Source organism: Phoxinus phoxinus, assembly GCF_949152265.1.
Source record: "Phoxinus phoxinus genome assembly, chromosome: 10".
Classification (NCBI taxonomy): Eukaryota; Metazoa; Chordata; class Actinopteri; order Cypriniformes; family Leuciscidae; genus Phoxinus; species Phoxinus phoxinus.
This window is the reverse complement of record NC_136885.1, coordinates 24,419,359-24,430,504: the sequence shown is the minus strand read 5'-3', so window position 1 is coordinate 24,430,504 and position 11,146 is coordinate 24,419,359. Positions and strand designations below refer to the sequence as shown.

The 11,146-nt window shown below is 35.8% G+C and overlaps 2 protein-coding genes and 2 long non-coding RNA genes across 6 annotated transcripts; 2 read left to right on the top strand and 2 right to left on the bottom strand.

Moving 5' to 3' along the window:
* The first annotated feature begins 485 nt into the window (after positions 1 to 485).
* LOC307006076 (uncharacterized protein) lies at positions 486 to 3,765 on the top strand. Its single transcript, XM_079626704.1, has 2 exons — positions 486 to 581; positions 1,352 to 3,765. Exon 2 carries the CDS (start codon positions 1,373 to 1,375, stop codon positions 2,939 to 2,941), a length of 1,569 nt encoding a protein of 522 aa, XP_079482830.1. The 5' UTR covers positions 486 to 581; positions 1,352 to 1,372; the 3' UTR covers positions 2,942 to 3,765.
* On the bottom strand, positions 2,838 to 4,721 carry LOC307006079. The gene is made up of 4 exons (XR_013799399.1): positions 4,588 to 4,721; positions 4,376 to 4,431; positions 4,044 to 4,142; positions 2,838 to 2,972 (listed from the first exon to the last, which is right to left on the bottom strand). It is a non-coding gene; the product is annotated as an uncharacterized lncRNA (long non-coding RNA).
* On the top strand, positions 3,817 to 10,800 carry rap1gapl (RAP1 GTPase activating protein-like). Its single transcript, XM_079626703.1, has 18 exons — positions 3,817 to 4,441; positions 4,545 to 4,577; positions 4,674 to 4,767; positions 4,953 to 4,988; positions 5,102 to 5,149; positions 6,105 to 6,302; positions 6,414 to 6,511; positions 6,608 to 6,686; positions 6,772 to 6,825; positions 6,975 to 7,058; positions 7,219 to 7,319; positions 7,762 to 7,891; positions 8,489 to 8,659; positions 9,109 to 9,180; positions 9,426 to 9,512; positions 9,608 to 9,763; positions 9,892 to 9,989; positions 10,231 to 10,800. The coding sequence occupies exons 1-18, from the start codon at positions 4,377 to 4,379 to the stop codon at positions 10,295 to 10,297; spliced, it is 1,671 nt and encodes a 556-aa protein (XP_079482829.1). The 5' UTR covers positions 3,817 to 4,376; the 3' UTR covers positions 10,298 to 10,800.
* LOC307006078 lies at positions 4,825 to 8,215 on the bottom strand. 3 transcript variants are annotated; one of them, XR_013799396.1, is made up of 4 exons: positions 8,088 to 8,215; positions 7,727 to 7,861; positions 6,136 to 6,241; positions 4,825 to 5,168 (listed from the first exon to the last, which is right to left on the bottom strand). It is a non-coding gene; the product is annotated as an uncharacterized lncRNA (long non-coding RNA). The 3 variants fall into 3 exon arrangements; XR_013799397.1 differs by having other exon boundaries at positions 4,825 to 5,016; XR_013799398.1 differs by having other exon boundaries at positions 4,825 to 4,946.
* Positions 10,801 to 11,146: the final 346 nt, after the last annotated feature.

Below are 11,146 nucleotides of genomic sequence, written 5' to 3'. Positions count from 1 at the left end.
ATATATATATATATATATATATATATATATATATATATATATATATATATATATATATATATATATATATATATATATATATATATCAAATGGTGATTTTTCCTTTTCTACATGTGTGTATATGCTATAGCCTTACACAACAATTTAAAGTGTTTTTAAAGTAAATTACTTTTTTATAAATATAATTAATTGAATATTGCCATAAAATATATATAAGTTCTAATAATTATGCTAACTATATGTTTTTTTAAGTCACATTTATGTCAGTTATGCTTTATTGACTTTGATTTGGCCAAGCAATGCATTTCAAATGTTATCATATTTTAAAATATTTTTTTAATGATTCTAATTTATTTCTAATTATTCTAACTTTTATTACAGAAATTCCATCTTTAAAGAGATTTATGCAAGCCATTTTTATATGACTCACCCTGATACTTAATGATTTACAAAAAGAAGAATACAATCAAAACACACACAAGAACAGAAAATGAAAGTGTGCCTGAAAAAGCATTAGCCTATGCGCGGCAGCGCGTGAAGTCTTGACATGATTTGACTGATCGAACCAGATAAAAACCTCAGTAAGTATATATTTTCTCCACTGTTTTAGAGAAGACACTTAGTATGTATGTTATGCATAAGCAATATGAGTACTGTCAGACTTACTGTGTAAGAAAATAGATGTAGTCTACCTAAACAAATGCTTCAGATATACCAGTAATTACAAAAACACAAATGATTAACATATTTTAACATGATTTACTGAACAAAAGTGAAGTGTTAACATTTTAAAATATGTTTAAACTTTAAGACTAACAAACCATATCACATGACAGGATGTGGCACATGCAAATTTCCAGATGCCATGTTGGTTTACCCTAACAAGATTAAATCATGTTTTTAAATAAACATTTATATTCCATTTTAACAGGGTGTCTACATATATAAACAAGTTAAAATTAAGACTTTTTAAGACCTTTTTAATACCACCTTGTATGAAATTTAAGACCAAACCTGTGATGGAAACACACATTACATTATATACGTATATGTAATATTTAATGTTTAATATAAAAAGAAAACAAATTATAAACACTGTCATAAATGCTATTTATTGTTATGATATAGTTGTTATTGTTATTATTAACAGTGATATCAACAGACAATATCCCTTACAAAAAAATCCCCACAAAAGCACAGCATCACCGAGATTTTTGGTTGTGTAAATATAGTTTATTTTGTAGAAATATTTTTCTATAAGAATAAGAATGTGTTCTATCAGCTTTTCACTGTAAAAAAGTTGCTGCCTTAATTTTTTAAGTGCAATCAACGCAATGCTCATGTTTTCCAGAGAAATTTAAAGATAAAAAACATGAAGCCTACAAGATCCAGCGTGTGGTGTACGGAAGCAGAGGCTGGTGCAGGGAAAGATGGGAGATGGAAAAGGGAAAATTGGTTGGATAGGCAGAAGGGATGGAGTAATGTTGACGAGCTAGAACTGAAAATAAGGATTGAGGTCGGCTTGACTGAAAATACAGGTGGAAAGAATGAAAGACGAACACAAAATCAGGCATTAGGACATGCTACAAAGGGACAAAGTCAAATGAAGCATTCAAGAGTGTGGGTATCTGGGAGTGGAAAGACAACTTCTAAAGAACAGACGAACAAAGAAGCAAAGGGACAATGGAGGAATGAAAACTTACTAAAAGAACATGTTAGTGTAAAATGTCCCACTGAAGGACCACAGCTGGATTTCAGTTCCCATTTTTCCAGTGGGGCTGATGCCGGAGTTGGGAACAGTTCGGAACCAGAATTTGGGATTGGTGGGATTTTGGATTCCAGATTGGTGACCAGCTCTAGCCCCAGCCCCAGAGGAATGTCTGTAAGTGACTACCTAGTACTTCTAAAGTCACTCCGGATTAACCTGCCCAAAGGTGTTTTAAATCCTAAAGTCATCAGTCTATCACAGAATGCAGGCATCATTCAGAAAGCCCAGGATATTGTAAAAGAGCTGGAAAACTTCAAGCTTCAGTTTAACAGCATTCCACGTCTTGGCTGCCGGGAAGTTAAGAACTCACTGTCACTAAAAGGCAATGGAAAAGTTCTTGAAATCACACTGATGATTTTCTTTGAAAAAAGAGAAGTTTCCGAGGCAAATCTAAGAGCACAGTGGAGAAAGAATCTATCAAACACAAGCTGTGGATTCAGGTTCAGAGACAAATACAAGACAATGGGCATCTCCACACCCGCTATATACGCTACAACACAGACAAGGAGCTGGAGACAGTTAGAAGTTGGAGACAATCTTGCAAACATTTCTGAGGGTGTGACAGTGAATGTCCGTGACATTGAGAACAGAGACTATTGTGACGAGTCGGCTCTCTGGACGACCTCCTCTCCTCAAAGGTTCGGCAAATATTTCCAGAACCCAGATGATGAACGTGAATGCCTCAAGTTCTACCATGAGCTGCAAACAAACAGGACAGTGAGGTACACCAAAGGTAACAAAGTAGAGTTCGGATTCGTCACTGGAAGACTAGACTTCTTAGCAGACGTAAAAGGGGGAAAAAGAGAAAAAATGGTGATTGAGTGTAAAGGAACCACTGGAGATATGATAAGCAAAGTCTTCACTAAACCAAAAAATGGTGGTCGTTGTGCAGACCTGAATGAAACACATGAGTACTGCTATCAAGTTCAGGCCTACATGTACATCTTAAACAGGGTAGCAAAACAAACAAAAGGCTTCAACTCTGATAGGGCCGTCATGGTGTTTAGACACTACCACAAGAATGGTAGAGAACCCAGAGATTTCTACTGGAATTACCTGAGAATGAATGAAGCAACACAGCAGAAAATCAATGAATTGCGTGTTTTCTGTGAAGAAGAGGTTCTGGCCTGTTTCCTGGCTGTTCTACATCTGGTATTCCAGAAAGCCACATAAGTGAAGAACTTCTAGAAGTTATGTCTCAGTGCTGTGAAAAGCATGAAAGCAATTACAAAATTAAATGTGCTTGTAAGGACAGTGTGGTGTTGGGTAGAAACATTACATGTTACAAAAGCATGACGTTGCTAAAATAGATATTATTAGAATAAGGAACTATAAAAAAAAAAAAAGCAGTTATGGTTTTATTTCTCCATAGGTCAGTGATTCACATACCACCCAGGATTAACATAGTTTTGAATATAAAGAAATAGACAATACCATTCTGTAGTAAGATTTTTGCTGATTATTGCTATTGGTGACGTTTAGGGTCAGGGTTCCAAACTTATGTTTCTAAGCAAATTGAGTTATGATTTTCCAGTTTAAGTGAAAAAAAAAAAAAACTTTTATTAATAAGCAAGCACCTTCGAAAAAGCAGCTGGCAGAATTCGCTCGTTTTCATTCACTCCTTCAAGTGGACTATGTCAGTGACTGTATGTTCTGATGTCGGTTAACATCACATGATATGCAGGCACAAAAATGAAATGTAATATTTTTAGTATTTTTATATTTAAATATTTTTTTTAATGTCATATTTGTATGATTTGACATAAACCCATGAACCGACTGCAGTTCCAAAATATAAAATGCATTGTAATTACTTTTTTGTATGAGATTTCCACTGTAAGTTTGAAGTAATATGTAAATAAATTGCTTTAAGATTGATTCATGTAAAAAATGATATGCTTTTACAATTTAACAACATACACTAAGATTTCTGTCAGACAAACCTTATTTGAGTGTCTGCCCCCTCTCAACATCACTTTTTCATTTCTCTATTCTCTCGTTGGTTAAGTCTCTTAAACCATCCCCCCCCCCCCCCCTCCTCTCTCTCTTCCTCTTTTTCCTGCTCCCTCCCTCTCTCCCCTGCTGCCTTGCCTCCTCTCTCTAAGAGAGTTCGGTCAATAATTGATGAATCTTGCTTACTGAAAGGGTAACAGGTCTATAGCAGTAGTTCATTGCCCATTCATGTATCTTTCCCTCCTCCCAGAGCAGGTTTTTTGAGAGGCTGTATAAACACTACACAAACAGTTTAAGACGATTTCAGCGAGCAAATATTCACCATTGTATTTATTCAAAGCCTTTTAGTTGGTCTGTATATGTGCAGTAGTTCACCGACCTCTGATGTCAGTGGCAGGAGATGGGCATGCAAGAGTTACTCCTGTCAGTCAACAGGCAGCAGGAGACAAGGAAGGATGTAAGGAGAGATTAAATGAGAGAGTAGCAGGGGGCAGAGAGAAAAGAGAGAGAGAGAGCGTTACACATACATACACACACACACACACACACACAGAGAGAGAGACAGACAGAGAGAAGCAGTTAATTCCCTATCGGGAGTGATGGCCTGCATGCCTGGTTAGCACATTTCTGTGGCTGTCTGTGATAAACACTCACCATGGAGGGGAGAAACGAGAAGTTGTTCTCCAGAAAAAGAAGTTTCACATTTGGAGCTTACGGAGGGTGAGTGAATAAGACAAATGGCATTTAGTCACTACTGTAATTTGAACACAGTGTTGTCTGAATTAAGGATTTTTAACATTTTACGTCTTTATTCTGTGCACAGGATTGACAAGTTCATCACTGGAAATGAGAGCAGGTCAGCTTACAGTTTGAGCTTGTTGCTGTTCTCAGGTGTTTGAACTCAGTTATCGCATGCAGACTTCTCCATGACGCTTGTCTCTGTGTGTTACAGCTGTGCAGAATCTGTGGGTCACAGCATACTGGATATTTTGGATTCCCCCTCCAGTGAGGCTAAGCCACTCACTTCTGCACCGTCCAGTCAGAAGGTAAGAAATCTCCCGTTTTAGATGTTGAAAATTAAACTATGGAGATAGTAAAAACGCATCACGGAAACATTGAGGAGAAACTGGACAAATGACATTTTATATTGATAATATTGGGATGGTACCTTTCAGGGTGCATTCTCTGAAACATTCACTGTTTCTGTCATTCCCTCGTCATTTCTCTGCAGGTCACGGAGTTGTTTGCAATCATTGAAAAGCTACAGGTAACGTCATGATCTTTCTCTCCACATTCTTATTCAGAGTAAACATCGCAGTGAAAAATACAGTATGTTTGCAATGAAGGTGATGATTTCACGGTGGTTGTGTTTGTCTGCAGGGTAGCAGATTGGATGAACAACGTTGTGAGTTCCCACCACCTCTGAGGGTAGGGGTTTTACTTTTACCTAAAAAAATATAAAAGTGCTGGCTACCCAAAACTATTTGTTCATGTGAAAGTTTCAGTCTATAGAGAATAATTTTAGCAAATTATAAGGGGTGTTTCTTCAATTTTAACCACTTTACCACTTTTATGTACCAGGGTTTATTATTTTTTTAAAAATGGTCACATTTAAAATGTCTTTTTTTATGTCATTTTCATCACAGAATACTATTAAACACAGTATATACATTGTGGTGGAAGTTTCACTGTGGAAATTTGCTTTTAAAAAGATGAAACTTCTAGTGATGCATATACACTGTTAGAAGAAAATGTTTAATATTTAGTGAGAGAGTAAAATGCATGATTTAAAAGAGTTTATTTTCTAATACCGGTAGTCCAGAAGGCTAAAAGTGCCCGTAGATGAAGAAACACCCTTATATGCATGTACATATTCCATACTTGTACTTATAAAACATAAACATACCATTCAAAAGTTTGGTGTCAGTAAGATTTCAAAAAATAAAAAAAACTTTTATTCAGCAAGGACACATTAAATAGATCAAAGGGGACAATAAAGACATTTATAATGTTACAAAATAACATTTTAATTTTTGAATTTTAATTTGAACTTTCTATTAATCAAAGAATCCTGAAAAAATGTATTACAGTTTCCAACAAAATATTGAGCAGCACAACTGTTTTCAAAATTGCTAAAATAAGAAATGTTTCTTGAGTAGCCAATCAGCATATTAGAATGATCTCTGAAGGATCATATGACACTGAAAACTGGAGTAATGGCTGCTGAAAATTCAGCTTTGCCGCCATAGGAATAAAATACATTTAAAAGTTGTTTTTTTAGTAGGCATCTTTAAAAATCATTAAAAAAAATCTCACTGACCCCAAACATTTGACCCATAGTGTATATAGTTTAAAGTTCCCATAATCACTATTGATCACTCAGACACGGCTGTTAAAGATTGGAGATGGCTTACCTCTCATCCTGCCCCCTAAATCTGGAGGTTATTGGATCGACCCTCCCCTGGATAGACATGTGGAGACCAGCCCTACTCTCTCACAGGGGGGATTTGGTCTGGAGAGCTATGACATCATGGAGAGAGATAGTGAAGCTAAAGCCTATCAGGAATTCTTCCGCCACAGAGTCAGTGATCATTTTTTCCTTTTCTTTTTTTTCATTTGGAAAACTTCATTAACTCGAAATATATTTTGAATGTTTTTATTATTTTATGCCTTTCTTTCATCTTTGCTGCAGTATCATCATTCGTTCACTGCCTGTGACCCCTCTCTTGGGCCCCTAGTTTTATCTGTTTGTCTTGAGGAAGAGGAAAATCGCCTGAGAGTCATTCTGAGGTTTGTATTTTGTAACCATCTTACATGTCATTCATTATGATGGTGTGCAGTAATAACCACCTGTCTTTCTTCTTCTTTTTTTTTTCATTTTATCAGAATGAAGGAGTGCTCAATTAATGGCACTTTCTCAGTTTCTCTCTTTCAACAATTTCCCACGGCAGTGGAGCTGGCAAAGGTATCTCACAACCGGTTTTACTTTCATTCACATATGAATGAAAGTGAATAGAATTTTAATTAACTTTGATTTGTTTTTCTTTAAGATGCTGTGCTCAAGTGTCAGCGTGTCATTTTTTGAGGCTGTGAGTTACTTAAAGGTACATCTTCTCTTGTCAAATCTGTCTATGATCTGGTGGAAGTGCTAACTTGCAATTAATAAATTCTGATAAATTCCATAAAGTAAAAAAAATTCTGACACAATCAATGCAAATGTCGTCCATCATCTCTTTTCTTTCTGCATCGAAAGGCCCCAGAGGCCATAATGGCGTTTGATGAACACAGGGTGTCTCAAAACTTTAAATTCGGTGTCTTATACCAGAGAGAAGGACAGGTATGCAGATACAAAAAACATGATGCCTTGTTCACCGGTTCACCTGAAATGTTCGCCAGTTTTCTAATGCCAGCTTTGTTAGTTGTTGTGACTAGGTTTGACAAATAAATAGATATTTGTAATTTCTTTTTACGGTAACATTATTTTGTTTTCTATGTAGTTAACAGAGGAAGATATTCTCAGTAACAATGAGGAAAGTGAGGAGTTTTTGGAGTTTTTATCAATACTCGGACAGACAGTCAAACTGCAAGGATTTACTGGGTAAGGGTTAGGACTCGCATCTATTGATATTGATTGATACCAATGTTCCATATTTCACAACCTGATTTTACCAAGTACAACATGCTCCTGGATCAACATATTTGATGATCCTGGAACAACATTTCAATTTATGTTTACAGTTTATGTCAAGTTTAGGCTTACATTCAGGGTTTGGTGCTTCTACATCAGTGTTATTCACGTATCATTTATCTCGGATGTTAGGGATAACTTATTGTTAGGGTTAGATTTAGGGGAAGGGATGGGGTTAGGGATGCATTTTTGGATAGGAGCATTGTTTCTCGACCTCGATCAATAAAATATGTTGACCCAGGAACGCGTCTAACTCTGCAAAATCAGGACATGCATCGATATCAATAACAAAACACTACTTTGAAATGTGTTGTCACCTGCCAAAAGAACATCAACATTTTCCATCTCTTAGGTTCAGGGGAGGTCTGGATGTCTCTCATGGCCAGACAGGAAATGAAGCAGTTTTCACTTCCTTCCATGGACGAGAGATTATGTTCCATGTTGTCACCAAACTGCCATTCACAGAAGGAGATACACAACAGGTTAAATTGAATGAATGTGTGTGTGTGTGTGTTTGTTTTTTTATTTTATGAAAATAATCAATTAACCTCTTTTACCAAACTTCTGTAACATAGCTTATGCATGTTATAATGTATGTTAACATTCAGACCAACTCTGATGTTTTGCTTTTAAGCAACAGTTCAACAATAAACAAGAAGTTAATATTGAGTAACTTACATTTTAGACGCAACATTGATAGTTTCCTGATGTATTTTTGCATCAGAAATGAAAATATTTCCCACAAAAAAATTCCGATCTGCGCCACCCATCATCAACACACAGTAGGGGTGGTGATTCGTTCCCGAATGAATCAGTGTGGTTGAACGAATCTATCGAGTCACTGTTTCGTTCATGAATTAATGATTCACTAAAAAAGTCACTACTCTCGCCATGCACCTACATGGTGTATCGATATAACTTGCTAAAAGAACCCCTGAAATCCTCACCACTAATACACAGAATGAAACAATCACAGACAAGCAGAGTGATACGTGCTTGAATATCCTTCATAAAAACAAACTTAATCTGACTTATTTTCTGTTGAATTACAACTCTACTCTACTGTTTTTCCTCCTCAGTTGCAGAGAAAGAGACACATTGGAAATGATATTGTTGCCCTGGTTTACCAAGAGGGTCACACTCCCTTTATTTCGGATGTGATCAGATCCCACTTCTTGCATTGTTTCATTGCAGTGCGGAGAATAAAGAGAGAAAATGAGGGAGAAGGTGGAGATGGAGGATCATTTCAGGTAAAAAAAAAAAAAAGAAAGAAAGAAAGAAAGAAAGAAAGAAAGAAAGAAAGAAAGAAAGAAAGAAAGAAAAAAGAAGCTACATTTAGCTTTATCAACACTCTTTTTTAATTATTTTATTTGCAGATTTATATTTCAATAAAAAATACAAACATTAGATAACCAAAAAGAATTGGGGAAATAGGAAAAGGAAATAAAATAAAAAAGAATTTACAATTTACTTAAAGTTGTTCTAGCTTTTTTATTGGTGGAGATTTTTTGAAGTGATGATAATGAAAATCAGAAGAAAATACGTTATAGTTGGGTTTAAATTTAGGATACTTTGCCAATGTGGTATTTACCCATCATAAAAATAAAATGTAATGTATCATTTAGCACTTTATTGTCAAAAACATCAGAGTTAAAACAGCACTTACTGTGTACTTCAAATTCTCTTGTTTGATTGACAGGTATCTATCACTGCTAGGGAGGATGTGCCTCCATTTGGCCCACCCCTTCCCACACCGCCCATTTTTACTGAGGTGAGATCACATGACTTTTAATAATTGATATGATAATAAGTCAGAGGTTTCAGCAAGGAAGCTTTCAACTCTCTTACATCAGTACAATTATTTACCAGTTGGTCTCAAATAAGAAACATGATATAGCCTACCCACTACATTTCCTTTGCCATACGTGAATGTTTATAAAATATAAAATGAACTAATCTCATTTTATTTAAACTTTTTAATTAGTCCCTGACAATGCTCTGAATTTCTACTTCCAGGGCTCAGTTTTAAGAGAGTTCCTTTTGACCAAACTTATAAACGCTGAAATCTCTTGTTACAAGGCAGAGAAATTCAGTCGACTAGAGGTAACCAACCAAACATAAAACACATGAACTAACCATTCTCTTATATCACAGCCTTATTAACTTGTGCTTCTATTTTTCTCCTTTTGTGATCTCAGTCACGTACACGGTCATCTCTCTTGGAAGCACTGCGATCTGAACTGTCTTCCCGTTCCCAATGCATGCTGGGAGAGCCGACACTGCCTAGCATCCCCCTCACTGAAGGGGGGAGGAGTGGTCCAGAGGGTGGTGGAGGATTCATTGAGAACTTTAAGGTAGATAATCTCAGAGCTATATACAATAGGCATTGATATTGTTACTAGTGGATAGTGACTGCTTGTTACTGTTTGACATTAAAATGAGCATCAAATAAATCACTTTATGTCTCCCTTTCCATCTTAAGAGAGCTATTAGAGTGAGAAGTCACTCATTCGATACCTTGGGAGTACCAAAGAAGGCAGGTGGTGTAGCAGGGCAGCGACCAAAGGTCAGCAAATACCAGTAACACAATAATATTCTCTTAACACTTGTGACATAATATTTCTCACCGTTTTTGTGGTCTTGCTAAAGTATGACCATCTTTTCATTTTTTTTTCTTACTGCTAAAACACTGGAAAAGGATGGTGAAAGGTAAGTACAAATATATGAAATCTTTGATAATTTTCCTGTGATGTTAAGTGCAATGTAACTTACAGCTTCTCACACAAGTTGTGTATAGTTTTATATTTTACCTCACTCACAGCGAGCAGACAAGCGGAGTGGGATACACTGAAATGAGAGGTCAAACCAGTCCCCAGGATGAACTATAGACGAAGGATGTGTCGGTATTTCGGGACTAAGCACAAAAAAAGACTTCCAAGACTTCAAGATAGGTGCTTATCATCCAGTAAAGAGTGCAAAACACAATTAAGTAAATAGACAATTTAACTAAAACTTTGTATTAAGGTAAGTTGTGACTAGCTGCAAGTGCAATCATAAATATATGAATTTAAGATTTAATATTATGTATATCATCATTTGAATGTCTTCTTTGAAGTGGCATAATGTAGATTCAGTGGCTGCTTATAACCAATGTACCCCAGTGAAGGTGGGTTTAATTTCTGGAATTGAACAAATAATTTTTCTATCCAACTCAACTGTGATTAAATGTGTATTTCAAATATTTTTCAGTTTGATCTGCAATCAGAAACCCAATAAATCTGATTAGAAGATTATGTATTATTCAACCTGCCAGGCCCAGGTTGGGGAAAATGTATTTTCTTCAAACCCTATTTTTTTCTACATCAAATATATAAATCTATACACCTTGTGCAAGATGTCAGTCACTTCCAGTTTATTTATACAAGTGTCATGTTGCTTTATATTGCAAACTGGTTTTATTTTTAGGTAAAAGCTGATTTGTAGCACAAATATCACCATACTGCACTTTATTACTCTAGTCATTTACTTGCTAATCAAATTCACATGAAAAAAAAAAAAATAGGTAGATTGAGTAGGACCTTGGACCATATTCCACTTAATTTAACTCATCACAAAATGAGATGTTCAAGTCTAGCAACAAAACCCTTTGGGTGCATTTTAGAAACCTTAGGGGTAAACAACCACATCAGGAAAATGTTCAAGCTCATGATGTAATTAATGGGCAATTCATTAATGGT